General features: G+C 40.3%; 1 protein-coding gene across 21 annotated transcripts in view; it reads right to left on the reverse strand.

The window, feature by feature from the left end:
* Cdc42bpa (CDC42 binding protein kinase alpha) overlaps positions 1-21,233 on the reverse strand; it is a 206,671-nt gene that overhangs the window by 48,909 nt on the left and 136,529 nt on the right. For all 21 annotated transcript variants that reach the window (XM_036201790.1, XM_036201799.1, XM_036201801.1 and 18 more), the window contains 6 exons: positions 14,624-14,871; positions 11,941-12,046; positions 8,094-8,218; positions 6,023-6,128; positions 5,468-5,616; positions 2,921-3,012 (listed from right to left, as the gene is read on the reverse strand). In XM_036201790.1, coding sequence (XP_036057683.1) covers positions 2,921-3,012; positions 5,468-5,616; positions 6,023-6,128; positions 8,094-8,218; positions 11,941-12,046; positions 14,624-14,871 — 826 coding nt within the window. The remainder of the gene's footprint in view (positions 1-2,920; positions 3,013-5,467; positions 5,617-6,022; positions 6,129-8,093; positions 8,219-11,940; positions 12,047-14,623; positions 14,872-21,233) is intronic.

The following is a 21,233-nucleotide window of genomic DNA, read 5'->3' on the forward strand; positions in this document are numbered from 1 at the left end:
CAGAATTTACAAAATAAACCTATTTCATAAATAACACAGTGATAAAATAAGTATACTTAATTAATTTCCCATCTCAGGTATTAGCTTATGAAAGAATGAAGAATCCAAAATTCAGTTTTTCTCAGTTGATTAAAAAAATGAATATATACCTTTTGGCTATGATAGTAAGTTTGAATACATAATCTCAAAACAATTCTCAAAACATAAAAATGATGATAACTACTAGGGAAGATAAAGCAGAAGTAGCCTCTCACACAATTTAAACTTTTTTATACTTTGTGTATATGAGTGTTTTTCCTTCGTGTGTGTCTGTGCACCACATGCATGCAATGCCCAGGGAGGCCAGAAGAGGGCATGAGACCCCTGGAACTGGAGTTACAGGGATGTTGTGAGCCGCCCCGTGGGGGCTCGAGATTAACCCTGGGTCCTCTAGTAAAGGAGCCAGTGCTCTGGAGCGCTGAGCATAGAACTCACTCCTGTTACACAACTTTGACTTTTCTATCCTGAAGACTTATCAACTGGTTTGTGTTCTCCCCCTGTTCCCGTTAGCACAGGGCAGGTATTCTCTATCTGTATTTGTGTGCATGCAGACATATGTGCATTTAGAGGTCAGAGGGTTGTCTTGCTTTACTGGTCTCCATTTTGTTTAGAAACATCATCAAGACGAGAGTTCACATCTGGTTGGAAGGGCTGGTTAGTGAACTCCAGGGTTTTTCCTTTTGTCCCCAGTGCTGAGGTCACAGGTATATGCTGCCACCCCTGGATAATGGGAATGTGGGTGCTCAGAATCTGAACCCAGGTCCTCGTGCTTGCAAAGTAAGCATTTTACACAGCGAGTCATCTCCCCATCATTGATTTATGTGCTTCTTAATATTATTTTAATATCTCAAAGTTCTCAAGTAGGCAGTTCAGGAATTTATTTAGTGAAAAAATATTTATTATGAGTCTACTATGATAGCTGAACTGGCTCCTCAGCTAAAGGCTCTTGCTAAGCCTGAAGACCCGAGTTCCCTAAGACCCACTCGGTGAGAGAGAACTAACTCCTTTTAATTTCTTTTAATTTCCTTTCCTTTCCTTTCCTTTCCTTTCCTTTCCTTTCCTCCCTTCCTTCCTTTTTTTTTCAAGACAAGGTCTCTCTGTAGCTTTGGAGCCTGTCCCGGACTAGCTCTGTAGACCAGGCTGGCCTCGAACTCACAGAGATCCACCTGCCTCTGCCTCCCGAGTGCTGGGATTACAGGTGCGCGCCACCACCGCCCGGCTGAGAACTAACTCCTAAGAGCTGTTCTCTAACCTCTGAATGTGTGCCATGGCATGCACACCTACCCCTCCATACATACATAAATGCCTTTTTAAAAGAGACTATTTTTGTAGCAGATACTGTCCTAGATACTGGGGATAAAATAGTAAAGAAAGTATAGAAAAGGTCTTTGCCCTTATTTTGTAAACGTATCTAGAAAGCACATTATTTTATGTTGTAACATAAAGACATTTTGTTTTGCAGTATTCTGGATAAAAAAGCCTTTAACACATTTTCATAAAGCAATGTGCTATAAACTTAAAAAATCTTTAATTTTTAAGTTTAGATGTAATCTAAAAACAACGCAGCAGATCTGACGTGTCAGTTTATTTGGCACAGGTGTTATTCTTGTTGATCTTTTAGGACCACAAGGCCACACATGTGTTACATATTGTTTTCTTCCTCAATATGTCTCCCCTCCACTGTTCCTGAATTAAAATCAAGCATTACCATTTTATCCAGATGGCTTATCCTTTTATTGTGAGTTCCAATTCACTTCTGTTCATCAAGAAAGTCAACCAACAACAGACAAAAATGTAACATCAAGTACTATAGTACCTCATGTGATTACTCTGTTCTCCACAGTGTAAGCGGGCACAGAGACCCAACCAGTTCTATCCCTCTCTGTGTTCTGGAGATGGGAAATGACAGAGTAACCCTTAGCCAAATACAAAGCCAATCAATTAAACCAGTAATTGATGAGAGCGTTGGTCAGAAAAAAAATGGATTTTGGATAATTCCATATAAAATGACCCTTTACTAAAATAAGTCACATTCTGAGTTTACTTTTTACTAATCATCACCCTCTTAATGTTCACATTATGGAAAAACTGCATAAGAAGCTAATATCATAGGGTTATGACAGACTCTGAGCTAACTCCACATGAAAAGAAAAATGAAAGTCCTCAAGAAAATGCTAAGATGATCTTGGAAATGGCTTAGGACAAGCAATGTAATCCTCAGACTGGAAAACACAACCAACACCCAAATCATTCTTCATTACTGAAGCAATTAATATTGATTTAGTTAGCTTTAGTTATTTTATATGGTTTCCTGACTGTCCATTCTGTACCTATACAATTTTGTAGACTGCAGGCACATGAAAAGTTTTAATAAAAGTAGTTCCAGCACTTAGGAGAAGGGGCAAGAGGATTCTAAATTCAAGGACACCACGGACTACTCAGCAAGACTGTCTCAAAAACAAGCTCTCTTTTCAAGTTTCTTCACTAAGTTCTGATGCTAATGAACAGCACCACTGCCAAATGATGACATGGGAGAACCCTATAAATACATCACAAAATGCTTTAATCCCAATCACAAAAGTTACTCATGAAATAGTTTGTAACCCTGAAATAACAGTCAAATTTATGGCAAAGTGGTCACTTCTATAACTAAAAATTCTTAATCTAGTGTATATTAACTAATACTCAGTAGTCTGCATGCATGCATGTGTATGCATATGTGAATATATGTGCACACATGAGTGTGTATGTGCATGTGTGTGGTGCTTGCATGCATGTATGGTTGCTAATGTAAGGAATTCTCCATCTACACAGTAAGTTGGCTCTCACAAAATAAAGGACATTCAGAACAGCAAGTCCTGACACAAACACACTCTCATACCCTTTTCAGATCTAAGCTCTTCAGTGTCCTTTATCAGCTGCTCAATTTCGGATAGCAGTTCCAAGTTCTTCTTCTCTGCATCTTTGAGTTTACTTAAATAAGCGGGAAAAGGAAAACAGTCATTAATTAAATTGGTGTAGCTCAGCTTGTTTGGTTTAAATGTCTGGAAGGCTAAAGCAGAAGACTGTGAGCCACTGCACACAAGACAAATGCAGCCTGCCACCTGCTCTATACAGACGCGTTCACTTCTGTGAAGAAGATGGCAGCCAAGGCTGAGATGCAGTCTAGGAGAGAGGTCTCGACTGGCATGTGCAGCACTGCAAAACGTAAGGACAGGACACCTGCTGCTGTGCTGGGGCCACAGAGCTGAGCAGAGGAGTCTACACGGGCCTTTATAGAAAAAGCACGCTGACCCTGAGCTAAATTACTCAATTTGACAACATTCTGCTGTTAGACCTTGTTCACATATCACCACGTAACTAGAGCATACTCATGAGTTTCTAACTTTCACCTGACTCAGCTCTGCATTATGAACAAATGTTAGAGTGTCCTGGGTAAAGAAAGAAAAAGATAACACTTATTCAAATTACACTACTGAAAATGATAATCGGTAGTTCTTCATACAAGGTTTACTTCATATTCTCCAGAAAAACTTCTTTTCCAATGCTTCATAAGCATATTCAAATGAAACATATTTGTGCCTGCGTTATTTACAACAAAAAGGTCAGCATTCAACAGGAGTGTGTGTTTGTCTTTGATAAGAAAATAATGACTTCAGCTTAAGTCTCAAGGCATCATGCCACTTAAAAGCCAATTTGTAGCCCCGTGTTTCTTCTCATGCTTTTGGAAGTTTTGTTATTTTTGAGCCAGATGGATTTTTAAGTTTATAGTTTCATTTTTAATGTGAACTTACTGCTGTTCCACTGTTACCCACTAACTGATTTTTTTCAAAGATTTATTTATCTTTATCCACAGTTATGCATCTGTGCCTGTATGAGTTATGTATACCACATGCATGCAAATTCCCTAAGAAGGCCAGTGTTAGGATCCCATGGAAATAGGCAGTGGTGAGGTTCCTGATCTGGTTGCTGAAAAATCAAAACTTCATGCCCTGCAAAACCATTAAGAATGCTCAGTTTTTGAGCCATCTCTCCAGTCCTGTGACTTATTTTTGAACCATCTTTATATCTAATCCAATTACAATTTTTCACTTTATCATTTCTGTATCTGCAATAGAATTTGCTGCTGTTGTGATAAGAATTGACAGGAATGTTTACTAGCTAACTGCCCTGGATACTAGAGTTTGCTTATTTTAAATAAATAAAGGAGCCTGGAAAATAATCATAATTATTTCACCATTACAAAATTTAACATCTCAAAAAACAACAACAACAACAACAACAACAAAACCCAAACCAAACCAAAAACCAAACAACCCCCACCACACACAAAACTTAACATCAATAAAATGACCATTTGTAAAAGCTCTATGGGGGAGGCTGCAATTTTCAGATGTTTGTATTTTGTTCTGACAGTAAAGTTGTATTCTATACAGAATGTGAGAGTATTTCAGATTTAATAGAATAAAATTTGAGTCAACTAAACTTTACAAATAAGGAGAAAAATAAAGAGTGAAGTATTATTTAAAAATAATAAACCATCTATGGATAAGCCTACAGAAAACAAGGCTGTGTGAAACTTTCACTAGAATTACATCTTTTCCGTTTCGAATCTGCAAAACTTTTTCTGGCCACCACTTTGTGTGTATGTGTCTGTGTGAATGCGTGCACTTGTGTGCATGTGTGTGTGTGTGTGTGTGTGCATGCATTTGTGTGTATGTGACTGGGTGTGTGTGTGTGCACTTGTGTGTATGTGTCTGTGTGTGTGTGTGTGTGCATTTGTGTGTATGTGACTGGGTGTGTTGTGTGCACTTGTGTGCATCTGTGTGTGTGTGCACTTTGTATGTATGTGTGTGTGTGTGTGTGTGTGTGTGTGTGTGTGTGTGCGCACTTTGTGTGTATGTGACTGGGTGCCTGCACGAATGTGAAGGGCAGAGGGCAGCATCAGGTGTCTTCCTCAACAGCTTTTCACCTTAGTCTCAGAGATGAACTTTCTCACTGACTAGAGTGCACTGGTCTGGCCAGGTGGCTAGTGAGCCACGGGAGCCCTCCTGTCCCTGCCTTGCCACCTTGGGATTCTGGGATTACAGGCAGATGCCATGGCTCCAGCTTTTCTTTTTTTTTTTTAAATGTGGGGATCAGAGATCAAATGTCAGGTCTTCATGCCTAAGAGGTATGCACTTTACCGAGCCACCAAACCTGTTCACCACTTCTGTTGATTGGGGGCAGAGCTGGGATCAGACGCAGGGCCTTGGGCCTGGCAGGAAGCACTATACTACTTAGTAGTATTCCCAACCATATGATCATCACTTTTGTTTAAAAAACAAATACAAAACAGCAGGTAGGCAGCTAAACATGTAACTTTGTTCCAAATACTTTTCAACAAACTTATAAACTATTGTAATAGGACTAAATTATTGGTCCTTACCATTCTGTTATGATGTTAGATGCTTTAACTTTATTTAGCTCTTCCTGGATGGCCTGCTTAGCTCTTATTTCTGCATCCAGAGCTGACTGTAACTCTAGTCTAGCTGACATGTCCAGTTTTGCAAAACGACGCATTTTCCAGGGCATATCCTATAGAATAATATGATTATGCTTTAGTTCTTCCAACTTTATTATTAACATTTCAATTTCATAATACAAGTGAATCTAGAAGCTACTTTATATCACTGAAACTGAGCGGAACTGGCAAGCAATTTGTGAAAATGCATTTTTCATCAAATCCAGAAATAACAGTAAATTTGTATAAATGAAAATAAGTAACTGTTTTTTCTTCTCATCTCCTTCGATAATGACTAGCTATAAAATAACAGCTAACAGTGACATTTTATATCTTCTTAAACTGGAAAAGACCTAAACTAACTTATTTCTCATGAAAACTTTTGCAGTAAGTGAAAGCCTGGGTAACTGGTAGTTAGATATTTTGTGTGCTTTCTGCTCTCTGGAGGGGTGAGCATCCAGGAAAGGCGGCAGAACTTACTGTTGCTCGTGTCCCCAAGCTGGAATTTCTCAACGCTTCCAATTCTTCTGTCATTTTAGAAGCTAAGGCCTGAAGATAGCCTCGCGCATCCTTTTCGTCACTCACCCTGGAATACACACACAAGATGGACATGGAGTACAAAGTCCAAGACAGAAAACTTCAGTGGTGTATGTAATTCAAAGCTTCACTGAGAACTAAGTTCCAAACCCTAGATACTTACAGACCCTTTCAATCACCCTGGACCATAAATGATAACTCTTTAGATCTTACATTGAACAAGCGTGACACTCTGAAGACTACTAGGATTTCTCCTCATGTGGATTCTGACATTTTATCTCACAAAAAACATGCATACTTTTTTTAAAGCTGATGTCGGTTGGATTTAGGCAACTTAAAGTACAATATTCTGCAGAAATCAGGGTTATGCTATAATAAAACACTCCTGTTTTGTGAAAGTATTAATATTCATAATAATGATTAATATTAATAATAATGAAAAAATAAAGGATAAATATTAATGAAGTTAAAGTCCAGTTTCTAGTTACCATCTTAAGGTTATGCAGCTGATAAAAACCATTGATTTTCGATAGAAAATTTGTTAAATCACAAATTTAAAAAGAAGTATACAGCGACTGAGGAAGAAACCAACCCAAAGTTGACCTCTATCTTACACTTGCATGCACGCATGCACGCACACACACACATTTTTTAAAAAACAAATTTCATACTGTTGAAATTTCTAGTTATTTCAAACTGAATAGTGGGCCAATAAACAAATGTACCATAATGCTTCACTATGACAGTTAAGTCTATTTTATTTATGTTTCTTCACAATACTTTGTATTTAGCATCTTAAGTTGGTAGTTATTTCCCTGCAGTGTTTAAATGATGCTATTCTTTTCTTCTGGAAGACCAAGAATTTGAGGTCAGCCTTGAATATATGATGAGAACTGTCTTTTGAATGAATGAGTTACTGAATGAATGAATGAATGAATGAATGAATGAATGGAGATTGCTTCCTTCATCAGGATCACTTCCCATTCTCCTTGTCACTAGAAAACAGAGAGGTGGTCTAGAATAACAGGTTTTAGAAAAATCAGTTAATAAAGCAATTTTTCAGCTCTATCTTTTGTTATTTATAGATCCACAATCAATTTGGCTAAATGTTAAAATGGTTCTCTTTAGAAATGTAAACCCAATGATGTGGATATAAATTAAGCATCAATGAACTAACAGTTATTTATATATATATATTTTTTTTTTTGTAACACAGTAAATTTCTACAATCTGGGCACATCTGCAAGCATTAGTTACCAGAAGAACTCTACAGTTAGGTCAATATAGATATATTTGGGTTATCAGAGTAAAGTTACTTAATACATTTTATTCATGTTTGATTTTAAAAGGATGTTAGGAATCTGAAAAGGGAAACTGAAAACTGATTAAACTAAAAATTAATAACAGGAAATTAAAATCCTCAATAAATAATTAATTGGTTCGTAGATACAGAAAGGAACTATTTATTCTGACATAAAGTTAAATGGGTAAAGACTTAAATAAATACAAAAGTTATTAGGAAATAAAAGTCTTTACTGGATTCTGCTTTCTCCACACAGTATAAAATATGCAGATTTTTATAAGCATGGTAACAAGCATGTAGCGAATCAAGATGACAAAATTCATAGGCCAAATAATCGAACTTAGTCCCGAGAGCTGAGGAAATAGTGTGAGGCTAAGCCACAGTCACTTAAGGCTTTAAAAATGCCATGCCTGAACTGATATACTTGCAAACACAGTATTGTTCACCTTCTACATTTTTCTCAGGCTATCAGTTGCTTAAAGTAGTCATAAATATGCAGTTTTGACCTTAGAAAAGAATATCAAAAGCAAATGGATGTGTTTCTTGAGTTCTTTACAGGCTTACCTTTTCTATTCTTGTAAAGTAACTTACTTTCCACACAAACAAAGATGAGGAAGGGTGTTAAGACTTCTCACAGCCCACGCTCCCCCCAGCAGCACAGCACCCCCCCCCCCATCCCCGCCCCAGCAGCCCATCTGGAAGAACACTCACCACTGGATTATCTCTGTGATTTGGGCTTCCCAGTGAGCAACTGATTCTTTCTTGTCTGCTAGATCCTTGACCTCTTCTTCTAAGTGCTGGTTGCGTACACTTAAGTTCTCATACAGCGTGGTCAGCTGGAAGGCAGTGTGAAGGCATGAATGGCTTTTAGGAACACGACTTCCCAGGACTTAGAACAACACCTGTTGTTCCATCTAATAACCCATAATCTTCCACTAAAAATGTGTGTCTTTTTATTATTCCACACGACACTGAAGACAGAATTTGAGAATAATGAGCACTTTGAATTTTCCTGCTTTTTTTGCTTTTCCTCACGCCCTACATGAAACTGGTTCTAATTATGAATATTCTTCGTCTCCTTGAAAAGCATCACCCAATCTCCAGAAAACATCCTCTCTTCTTTCTCTCCCAACAACCCCTTTTTTCTGCCACTGCCATGTTAACTTTAAAAATCTTATAAAGAATCACAGCACATACAAAAATGGTTTTGAGTCACCATGTGGGTGCTAGGATTCAAACCCAGATCCTCTAGAAGAGCAGCCAACACTGTGACCCAGGGGATATGGTGCCCCTTTCTGACCTCCATCAGCACTGTGTGCATATGATATATAGACATGCAGGCAGGCAAAACCTCCGTGCACATAAAATAAAAATAAAGGTTATAACAAAATAAAAGGAAACTGTGCACAAATGAATACCAGTTCAAAAAAAAAAAACAGAGAAAATGAAATAAAATAGATAATGTACTTAACAGTAAAAAAAAAAAAAATATGGATGAGGGCCAGAGAGATGGCTCAGAGGTTAAGAGCATTGACTGCTCTTCCAGAGGTCCTGAGTTCAATTCCCAGCACCCACATGGTGGCTCACAACCATCTGTAATGAGATCTGGCGCCCTCTTCTATATACATAATAAATAAATAAATCTTTAAAAAAAAAAAAAAAGGATGCTGTAAGTGAATTCTCATGAGCCCAACACCCAACTTCACGACTACCACACCTCAACAGCAATCTGTCATTAGTTGTCCAGGAAAAAAGTATATTTTAATCATATAAATTTCTTTGTAAAATATATTATCTTAAAATGATGCTCTTTCATTTTAAATATAAACATTTTGTACCTAAATTTAATAAAATTGGGTCTGGAGAGATGGCTCAGTCAATAAATTTTTGTTGTGCAAGCATGAGGACCTGAGTTCTGGGCCTCAGCACACATGTGAAAAGGCCAAGTGTAGCAGGTGTACCTGGTGTCGTGGAGTAAGAGGACCATTGCTGCTCACTGGCCATCTAGCCAAAGCAGTGACTCCCTCCAGGTTCAGTGAGAGTCTTTAGCTTAATAAAAAAAAAGAGGGACATCTACTGAGGAACACCTAGCTTCTCCTATACCTGTGTATGCACAAACACGCACATATATACCACACACACAAATGTACACACATACACCACACACACATATATACCACATAAACACTTTAAAACAAACTTCCCATTGTTGAAATTTCTATTTATTTCAACATGCTAAAAAACAAAACAAAACAAAAAACCCAAACCACCCAGGTTTGTTGAGTTAAATCATGATCCACTAAGAATGTGTGATATGCTTGAAGTATTTTATTCCCAGGTTTCTTTATGAAACTTAACATGTAACATTTGACTATGGCAGTTACTTTTTGCGGTGTTTGGAAGGTGCCATTCTTTTTCTCCTGGATTGCTTTTTTCTTTCCCCTAGTTAGAGTTCAGCTTTCAATCTTCACCCCGAGCACCATATGCCTTCTCTGGCTGCTTTTAGTATTCTATGTCGGCTCCTGCTTTGGACAGGGCCATGATTGAGAACCTTTATAGTTTTTGGTATTTAAAAATGTGTGCCTGTTTATATACGCACACACAGATTTTGAATAATTTAGGCCATTAACTCTTCAAATATTGTTTCTGTAACAGTCTCACTCACCTTCCTTTTGGGAAACCAGTTATTTGCATGTTAATTCTTTTTATCATTTCATCATCTTCCATACCTTTATGCTTCCTTTTTGGTTTGGTTGTTCTTGGAGCCCTGTCCAAACCTAATCACTTTTATTTAGTTAGCTGTTATTTACTGGTCTGTTTCTGCTGCTAAAACTTTTTATAGCATACTTTGGTGATTTAACTTTTCAAAATTCTGTTTGACTATTCTGCATAAACTCTAGTTATTTGTTTAAATTCTTCACCCTGTCTCCTTGCTTGAACACACCGTACAGTTATCTGAAAGTCAGCTCATGAACACTGCAGGCTGAGAACTCACACCTCTGTGGAGTTTTTACCTCCTCCTGCTTTGCTGGTGTTTGTCTGTGTGCTGCCATGCATGGCAACTTTTCCACGTATGTCATACGTTACATGTGGACATTTTCTTGAGTTAAAAACTCATGATATTGCATCCTTCCATTTCCTGACAGTGGTCCCCACCTGCCACCAGCTGCTGTGTTTCTCTCTTCCTTACGTTTCAGAGATCCTAGGTCAGCCTTTTTAACATGTAATGCAGATGGGGACAATTCTTCTGAGAAAAGCTATTCACAGAACTGTTTCTGTGGTGAGAAATCACACTGTCATCTTGACTGGGACAGAGGAACCTGATATTTGTGGAAGTGTTATCATGACTATGTCTGTGTGGACAGTCATGGATAGAACTGTTATTTATTTTAGCAGTGGGTACTGAAGACTGTCCTCTTCAACTGGGGCGGGCACACTCCAGGTAGAGGGGAACTCTGACAACTCTGTTTTCAAGGAGAAACTGCAGCAACACTTTGGTCTTGAGACTACCAGCGACTGGACTACACCAGCGCCAGCGGCTCCCCTAGACCGCCAATGAATGAATGGACTAGACCAGCGCCAGCGGCTCCCCTAGACCGCCAATGAATGAATGGACTAGACCAGCACCAGCGGCTCCCCTAGACCGCCAATGAATGAATGGACTAGACCAGCGCCAGAGGCTCCCCTAGACCGCCAATGAATGAATGGACTAGACCAGCGCCAGCGGCTCCCCTAGACCGCCAATGAATGAATGGACTAGACCAGCGCCAGAGGCTCCCCTAGACCGCCAATGAATGAATGGACTAGACCAGCGCCAGAGGCTCCCCTAGACCGCCAATGAATGAATGGACTAGACCAGCGCCAGAGGCTCCCCTAGACCGCCAATGAATGAATGGACTAGACCAGCGCCAGAGGCTCCCCTAGACCGCCAATGAATGAATGGACTAGACCAGCGCCAGCGGCTCCCCTAGACCGCCAATGAATGAATGGACTAGACCAGCGCCAGCGGCTCCCCTAGACCGCCAATGAATGAATGGACTAGACCAGCGCCAGAGGCTCTTTCATTCTCGTCAATGCCAACTGCAGCTGTTAGGACTTGTTGGAGTCTGTAACTTTAGCTAATTCATTATGATTAATAAGTCTCTATCTATACAGCCACATATCATATATATACATACATATGCATCACACACACACACACACGAGCTGGGTATAGTGGTGCATGAATGTAATCCCAGTACTTGTGTGTGTGTGTGTGTGTGTGTGTGTGTGTGTGTAAAGGCAGGAGAATCAATAATTCAAGGCTAAATTCATCTATAAAATAAGTTCAAGGTTAGTCTGGGCTTCATGAGACACCATGTCAAAAAAGGTGGTGATGGGGAGGGCACAGGAGGGCAAAAAGATGGGAGAAGCTAAACAGAGAGTCTGACAGCAATGGTGTCACAAGCCCTTGTCACACAGACGCTGACACCTTGTGAGGAGGACCATTAAATGACACACAACACAAAGTGCCATGACACCCAGCACGTACTCCACAAAGGGAGATGGGATCACTCACCTTATCAAGTTCACTCGTTAACTTTTTATTTTCTTCTGTTAATAAGACTTTTTCCCGTTCATACTGTTGTTTGAACTCATTTTCAAATTCTTCCCTTTCACTTTGACTGGTACAATTCAAAACAGAAAAGCAGAAAAAGGAAGTGGATCAAAAGTTAACCGAAAAAAATTATTTTTGTAACATTTATACAGCAAGTACATAAGAACCAGACTGAAATACAGAACAGCCCCAAAGAACGGAGTATGGTGATATGTAAGGACAGGCCTCATGAAAAACCTCTCCAAGAATCTACAATGTGCTGGGCATGATAACGCATGTCTTTAGTCCCAGCACTCAGGAGGCAGAGGGATCATGGAGTCTGAGACCAGCCAGGTCTGCACAGTGGATTCCAGGCCAGCCAGGGCTACACAATGAGTCTCTGTCTTGATTTTTTTATGATATTGATGGGCTGGCTTATTCGGTCATTTAACAAATATTTTTAGATTATCTGTTATTTACCAACAAATAAATTCTTGTGAGTTTTATAAACAGGCCCTGCTTAGAGAGTTTACATTCAAGTGCAAGAGAAGAAAAATGGGTAAGTGAATTAATTTCAGATAAGTCATCATACACTGACCCTGCAGCATGCCACTGGCTTCTTCCCAGCTGCCTTCCTGTAAATGCCAGTGCCCCTCAGAACGCCATCTCAGATGCTCACATCCTCTCCAAACATTCTCCCTGAGTACTTAACCATGTCACCTGGTTACTATCTACTACATCAGTGGCTCTTGGAATCTACACTGGAAACTTGCCAAGGCTTTAAACTGCTATCTTAATATATCCCACACCAGTGTCTCCCAAGCATTTCACATCCAACACTCCCAACTCAACACAAAAACCAGACTCACCTCTCTAGCTGACTTCATCTGTGCCCTCTTACACTCTCTTCTTTTCTGTCTCTTCACTGCTCTACCACCTTCCTCCCAACTCTACTGAATCATCTATTGGGCCAATTTCTGTCAGATTACAACTACGTTATCATTTCTACTTAATACACACCCACACCCACACAACCACCACCACCACCACCACCAACGAAGAGCACAGTAACTGGAGGTAAACTTCTCCAGCTCCATTTCACTGCTTGTTTGTGCAGTAACAAGTTCAAGCACTAGTGTTACTTGTACACTGCTCCACCAGATCTCCTTCAGGTCTCCCATAACCACTTTTCCACTGAGACTTGTTATCAAAGTCACATGATGCTAAGTGCAAGTGCCGCTGTGTAGTTCTTTTCACAATATGAGGTTATCAATACACTGACAGAGCTGACAGCCTTTCTTGATCAAGGTCTCAAAAACCACACTTGCCTGGTTTTCTTCTTATCATTCTCTCTCTATTCACTTTGCAGTTCTTCCTCACCTCCTAGGCTGTAAAGACTGCAATGCCCCAGAGCTCAGTTCTAGGACCTTCTATGCTCATTCACTAAATGACTGAATTCAGATTCATAGCATTAAACAGCACAGGAGAATGACACTCAGGATTGTATTTCCACCCCTGTAAACAGCCTACTCTACACATCTACCAAGCAGCTGAAGTTCGTTTACAGTGAGCTCTTAACACTCATGGCCTGAGGCCTGCTCAGCACACTGAACAGGTGGGCTCTCCTTTGTACACAATGTTCTCACACAGTTGCATACAGTTCACACTATGCTTACTCTTCATTGGGACGTCACCTCAGTACTATCTCCTCCTGCCATCTCCTCTTCCCTTCTGTGCACAGAATTAATCTTCCCATCAACAGCCATTTCCTTCTTCATGTCTGTTCTTAGCACAGATCATTATGTACTGTGCTCTACACTTCCTTACTGTCTTTATTGTCTCACCAACTGAGAGCAGGTTCCATGAGGACAGACTTTGAGGTCAGTCTGCTCACTGCCATACCACAGTGCGTACAATAGTACTTTGCATTTGTCAAGAATGCACCAGACTGCAAAAATGTGGGCTTCCAATATAAATAATACAGGATGCATGCCAGTGAAATCCATTCAGCTGCCTGAATCCCAGAACCTGAATATTACTGACGACTCTCCTGTTCTCTCTTCTCATGGCTGCACCCTTCTGTCGTGCAGTCTGTCTTTTCAGCAGAACTTCTGAATCTAGCACCCTTTCTTCCAACTTCAGTATCACCTATGGACTACTACCTCATTTTACAGCTGGATTACTCTGGATCCTTCCAATCATTCTCTACAAGGTAGCAAGTGACCATTCCAAAACAGAAGTACTATCACGTAACTTTCCTTAATTCACAAATGCGCATGTGTTTTGCTGTTTCCTATCTCGTGCCTCACCACTCCGGTCTTCTATGTGTGGATCTGCCACAGTAAGCAGCACTTGTTTTCTGAATGTGTGACATCTCCTTTCCTGTGGTCTCAGCCATTTGGCCACCTCTGCCTGGACACCCCCCACTTCCTTCTTCCTAAGTCTTGAGGTCCAGCTCAGATGCACTTCTTCCTGGAAAGCCTGGAAGGCCCTTCTTGCTCCTCTCCCATCTGCTTCCATCCTTACCCCTCCTCTGGGGTCTTTCTGCTGCATGACGCTGTCCCTGCTGGAGCCTGGATATACTATTGCCTCAGTTTCCCAGGACTTGGCATACAATATATACTTAGCAGATATCTGCTGGATGAGAAGATAATTTGATTCTTACCTTTCTCTCCTGGTTTTCTCCAATTTGTCTTTTAAAACCAGAATTTCTTTGTTGAGAGCAAGTTGCTGGCCTTCAGAGTCATGCAGCTCCTTCTTCAGGTTTTTAATCTCACTTGCATGTATTCCTTCTCTTTTAGATATCTCTTCTTCATAAAAGATGCTTTTCTTTTCCAGGTCAGTCTTCAGCTTAGTTATCTCTTGCTGGTGTTCTATGCTGCATATTCCTGGGGAGTAACTAATTTGTTTTTGCTATATTCATAACAAAAGATTAAAGAAACAAAATGAGAAGTAACTCTTTTCTATCATGGACTATATATGCATATCATATATATATTCTCACACACATAAAAATGGACATGTAAGGCTATTATTTTTCTGTCACATATTACAAATACTTTCCTCAATTTATATTATTTTATGGTCTACGTCTCTGGTAATTTGGAAAGTCTGCACACTAAGGTCAGAGATTAATCTGAACTTTGTATTGGCATTTATACGATTTTCTTTTGTTTTAAATTTGTTCTAGTTTGTTCCCTAGAGCTATGATAAAGACTATAACCAAAAGCAACTTGGGGTTTATTACATCCTATAGGCTAAAGTCCATCATGGAGGTTAGTTAAGGCAGAAACTAAATCAGAACCACAAAGGAGTACTGCTTACCGGCTTGTGCTCTATGGCTTGCTCAGCCTGTTTTCTCATACCATGCAGGACTACCTACCTAGATACCATCTCAAGTGATGTGGACTCTCGCATATAAATCATTAATCAAGAAAATGTCCTCTAGACTTGCCTCTAGGCAATCTGACAGAGGCATTCTCTCAATCGAGGTTCCTTCTCCCAGACAACCCTAGCTGTGTCAAGCTGATGAAAAATAACCAGCAGCACATTTAAATATTTGTCAAAGATTATTGTTGATATATATCTAAGGAAAAATCTAACCATTTCATATCTAATAAGCAATTGTCACAAAGTCTGCATTACATTCATGTCTTTAAGAGGTTAAAATGGGGGAGGGCATGACTGAGTTAGAACATACAAGAAAAGAAAGAGGGCTTTTTGTAACTGTCTAGAAAGAAATTGCAAAAGGTCTAAACATCTTCATGTCTACATTAAGTAGAAAAACAAAACCAAAAACAGGTCTCGTAACTTCTAGGAAAAACATTAAAGAGGAGGAGACAAGTGTTTTTCTGAGATAGAGTCTCACACTTAGGCCATGATGGAACTGGTAGCCCAGGCTAGCCCCACATTCATCCTGTTTCTGAAGCCTGATAGCTGAGTTACAGGCAAGAGCTACTGCCTTAGTTAGGGTTTCTGATACTGTGACAAAACACCATTACTAAAAGCAACTTGGGGATAAAGGGTTTATTTCAGCTTAGAACTCTCAGGTCACAGCCCATCACTGGGGGAAGTCAAGGCAGGAACCTGGAGGCAGGAACTGAAGCAGAGCCATGGAAGAGCACCACTTACAGGCTTGCACCTCACGGCTTACTCAGCCTGCTTTCTTGTACACCCAAGGACCACCTGCTGAGGAGTGGTACTGCCCACAGTGAGGTGGGCCCTCAGACATCTATCATTAATTGAGAAAATGCCCCACAAAGTTGCCTAGAGCACAATCTTATGGAGGCATTTTCTCAACTAAGATTCCTGCTTCCCAGGCATGTCTACATTTGTGTCAAACTAACAAAAACCAACCAAGACAGCCATCACACCCAGCTGGAAGAGGAAAAATGTGGTTAAAATGCATTGGTTTAGAATTCAAAATGAGATCTTCTGTGTGAATATTGCAGGAGTGACCAACTACTTTCTGACTGAATTTAAGGCCTGAATCGTGGTGGAATGGAACTCACGCCTGGTACTGTAAACATGGCCAAAACCAGGTCTCCAGTGACAGCCTACTAGTTCTGCTAAATAGTTTTGCTAAATGGACATCAAACTGCCTTCTAAATACTTAATTGTATAGCTGAGCTATCAGCCCCATTGCATCAGTTTCTTTATTTGGTGGATGGTGGTTAATACAGAGACAGACTCACCACTGGTCAGTACAGAGAGTAACAGACAGTGGAGCACTCAGCCCTAAATGTGATATCTCTATCATACCCTTTCCACAAGGCTTAGAGAATACCAAGAAAGAGAGGCAGGAAAGTCTGTAAGAGACAGACAGTGGGAAAGACTACTTCAAAACAGTGTCCTGGACATGACAGGGGATGTGCTCGTGAACTCACAGCAGCTGTGGCTGCTTGCACGAGACCTTCCCAAGACCAAGCCAGTCAAAATTCCAATGCAGATCAGGGAGGGGATCAGAAGGCCCCACACTTAGTTAAACAGCTACTGGCTACTGGAGGCAGGAGAGTCAGTATACCTCAGGGGTATTGCTTCTGCTGCATTGCCTTTGCATGGTGGCTGGCCTTACACCTGTGTACATGCAGACACCTTTAGTTGGACTCAGTAGGGTAATGGGAAAAAAAAAAAAAGACATGAAGGTGGCATGGGAATTAAGTGAGAAATTCTGGGAGGAGTTTGAGAGAGACAGGATGGATATGATCAAAATATATTGTACAAATATATGAAATTCTAAAAGTAAAAATATATTTTTAAAAAGAGAGAAGAAACACAGGGTCTGAAGGCTTTTCTAGTTACTGTATGAAACATAAGCAGAAACACACAGGCCAGAAATTGCAAGAGTTCCTGAATTTTTTAGTTTCTCAGGGTCATTCTTTTTTCCCTAAAGTGTTGTCCAAATGTACAGCAATAGAATTTTTAAAACTAAAAGAACATATGAGTGTAAGCTTACTGACAACAAGAGATCAGGATTGGAAGGACACTGTATCTTTGGGGGAAGCCAGTCGCTAGGACAGAAACACTGGTGTGCTGGCTAGATTTACTTCAACCAGACACAAGCTAGAGTCGGCTGAGAGGAGGAGCCTCAATGGAGAAAACGTCTCCATAAGACCAGGTTGTAGGCAAGCCTGCAGAGCATTTTCTTAATTAGTGATTTACAGAGGAGGGCCCAGCCCTGGGCTGGTGGTCCTGGGTTCTATAAGAAAGCAGGCTGAGTAGGCCATTAGGAGCAAGCCAGTAAGCAGCACTCCTCCATGGCCTCTGCATCATCCCTGCCTCCAGGTTCCTGCGCTGTTTGAGTTCATGTCCTGATTTACTTCCATGATGAACAGTGATGTGAAGTGTAAACCAAATAAACCCTTTCCTCCCTAAATTTCTTTTGGTCGTGGTGTTTCATCACACCCACAGAAACCCTGACTAAGACAACTGGTGATAGCTGTTGACTTCTTGTAGAGAGAAAAACTATCTCTCTCACATGTCCAATATGTAATTTAAAGCACGCATGAACGAACACACACACACACACACACACACACACACACACACACACACACACACACACGTACATTAAGGGCACCCACTACAGTGTGGTCATTCACTAAGGAGCATTTACCATGAGCCAGATGCAGACTGTCCAGTATTTCTGGATGTGAAAGTCTGCTTGAACTGAGGGGAGTCAGAGCAAGTCAGATTCCTGCTCTTCCAGAATTTGTATCTATGTGTACATGGGTGTGCCTGTGCTTGAGTCCTGGAGCTCTAGTTACAGGTGATTACCAGCTCAGTGTGGGTACTGAGAACAAAATTAGGAGTTTTCTGGAAGAGCAGGGAGTGGGCTTAACTACTGAACCTCTCCAGCCCCAATTCCTCTACCTTTTCTGCTCTTAGGCATGTGAAATGGTACTTGAATACACTTCTGAAGTACCCACTGTCTGCTCACCTCTGCCATATTTTCACAATTCTTTCTTGTTTGGTTTTGTTTTTTTAATTTTACATCCCAACTTCATTTCTCCTCCTTCCCCTCTGCCCTTCCTCCCATTACTTCCTCCCACCTCCCCTAAATCCACTCTTCCTCCATTTCTGTTCAGAAAGGGGCAGGCCTCCCATGGGTGTCAACAAAGCATGGTATATTAAGCTTCAGTAAGACTAAGTACTTCCCCTTGTATTGAGGCTGGGCAAGGCGACCCAGTATGTGGACAGAACATTTTCACAATGCTACCCACATCAACAAGATGTTTGCTTTGCTGTTCTGCTTAGCTGGCTGTTGGGATGGCAACAATATGTATAACAAATCTCAAAGAAAACTTCCCCTGAAATTAAAACTTGACAAGATTACTAATTCAAATTACAGATGAATCATGTATTGTGTAAGAATTTAAAAAGCCAAATAAAATAATGAAAATGAGATTAAATGAGTAAAAATAAACAATCTGCCATAAAACAGTAAGTTTCCTTGCCAGTAAAGGGGAAATTGAATATATCAATAAATTCATTGTCTTGACAGGTTGAAAATCCAAATGATCCTCTCAGCAGGTACTCCCAATTTTTAAACTATTTAATAAGATCCAGTAATTCAAAATACTTTAAGTCAATTCAAAATGATACATGTCCACCAGCTATGTACAACGATTCCAAATTCTCCACTCGATCGAAGACTTCCTTTTCTCTCCCCACTCCTCTCTCTCCTTGCTGTCCTAGCAGGTGTGAAGTGGTGTCTCGTTTGGGTTATAATTTGCATTCCCCTAGTAATTAATGACAAGACATCTTTCGACACGGTTACCGGCCATTTGTAGACCTTGTTTCATGGTGTGTGCATTTACACGGCTCTCCTCTGGCCTGGCTGGTTGTTGTTGCTGAGCTGTAGCAGCTCGTTATGTCCTAGATGAACACTTTGCAGCTGTTTTCTTGCACTCCGTTTCTTAGCAGCGTCTTTCACTGTAATGCACTCGGTTTGGATGAAGCGTCTTTTTCTTCTGTCGCTTCTTTGGCTGGTGACATTTCTATGACTCTACTGTCAAATCCAACGTGTCTAAGAACTTTATTTTTGTTTCCAATATTAAAGTTGATTGCCTATTTTTAAGTTAATTTTTACATGTGGTGTGAGGTGGGAGTTCAAATTCACACTTGCATATGAACATCCAGATGCTCAAACACATCTGTTAGAGCAGTGGTTCTCAACCTGTGGGACGTGACCCCTTTGGGAACTCTCTATCTCCAAAAATATTTATATTACATTACAATTCATAACAGTAGCAAAATTACAGTTACAAAGTAGCAACAAAATAATTTTAAGGTTGGGGGTCACCACAACATGAGGGAACTGTATTGAAGGTCTTAGTGTTAGTAAGGTTGAGAACACCGTTAGAGGCTTTTCCTGGGCAGGAGAGATGGTTCAGCCATTAAAGGCTAGGCTAACAACCAAAACATCAGCAGACGATTCCTTTCCCACTGAACAGAACATTTGTCAAAAGTCAAGTGACTGTAGGTATATGCACTTATTTCTGGATTCCTATAATTAAAATCCAGTAGCCTATCAGTATAATTGTATTATATCACAGTGTTTGAATCATTTTGACTTTGTTTTCAATCCTGAAATTGCAAATTCTGAGTCTTCCATCTTAAGACTTCTTTTCCAAGATCACTTTGGCTATTTAGGCCCTTGCCATTACATATGAACTTGACAATTTTGCAGAAGAGGCTACTAGAGTTTGGACAGGGGTTGAATTAAACTGTCCATAACGTGGGTGGTGCTGCGGCACCGTTGAGTCCTCCCATGTACAGCACGTCTCGCCGCTCACTCAGTCTCCTCTAGGTCTTTTCTTCATCTTCCCTGGTTAAAGTCATGTCGAGGAATTTTGTGTTTTCTAAACAGATGCTACTGTGAATGGACTTATTTCTTAAGCCCCTCTGTAGATTTCAGTGCTGGCTTAGGGAGGCACAATACATTTTTAGGTTTTGATTATGAACCTTGGAAACTTGGTAAATTTGTTTGTAAGCTCTAATATTTTTCTTATCAATATTCTTTGGAATTTTTAAATGTAGGATTATGTCACATATGGAGACAAAGAGCTTCTTTTCCAGTGAACATACTTTTTTTTTCTTGTGTCAATCATCTGACTAGGATCTCCAAAAGTGTTTAAGCCAATGGTGACAATGGGCGTCCAGCCTTACCCCTGATCTTAAGCGGGAGACATTCGGAATTTCACCATTTACTACTGTCTCGGTGGGTTTTTAAAATGATTTTTATCATGCTGAATATGTTCTCTCTTATTGCTAATTTCTTAATATTGCTTTAATTATGAAAGGCTGTTGAGCTCTGTGAAATGACTTTTGTGCTTCAGCTAAAACAACCACTTCCCCCTCTAAGTTCTATTGATACAATGTACTATGATTGATTTTCTTCTTTTAGATTATAGTCTTTCTCAGCTGTGAACTTTATGACCTACAATAGCAACCTGACAGGCAATGTGTATCCACTAGGACAACAGTGCACAACTGCTATGGAGGTGGCCAACTACTCTCTCTGATTAGATCTGAGGCTGTGCCATGAGAAGGAATTCGTGCTTAGTAACGTTCAGCCAGTCAATAACCCACAGCTGAAGAGGTCTTAGAGCCATGGGTGCGAGGAGTGACTCAACCACCGATGTCTAGATCAATTTACATGGAGCCAATCTAAATATTTGTTTGTACCCACAGACAAATGCTACTCTTAGCCTTAAACAAAGAAGTTTCTCTCTGAAATAAAAGGTGGAAGTCAGGTGGTGGTGGCGCACGCC

This window comes from Onychomys torridus, chromosome 11, assembly GCF_903995425.1.
Source record: "Onychomys torridus chromosome 11, mOncTor1.1, whole genome shotgun sequence".
Classification (NCBI taxonomy): Eukaryota; Metazoa; Chordata; class Mammalia; order Rodentia; family Cricetidae; genus Onychomys; species Onychomys torridus.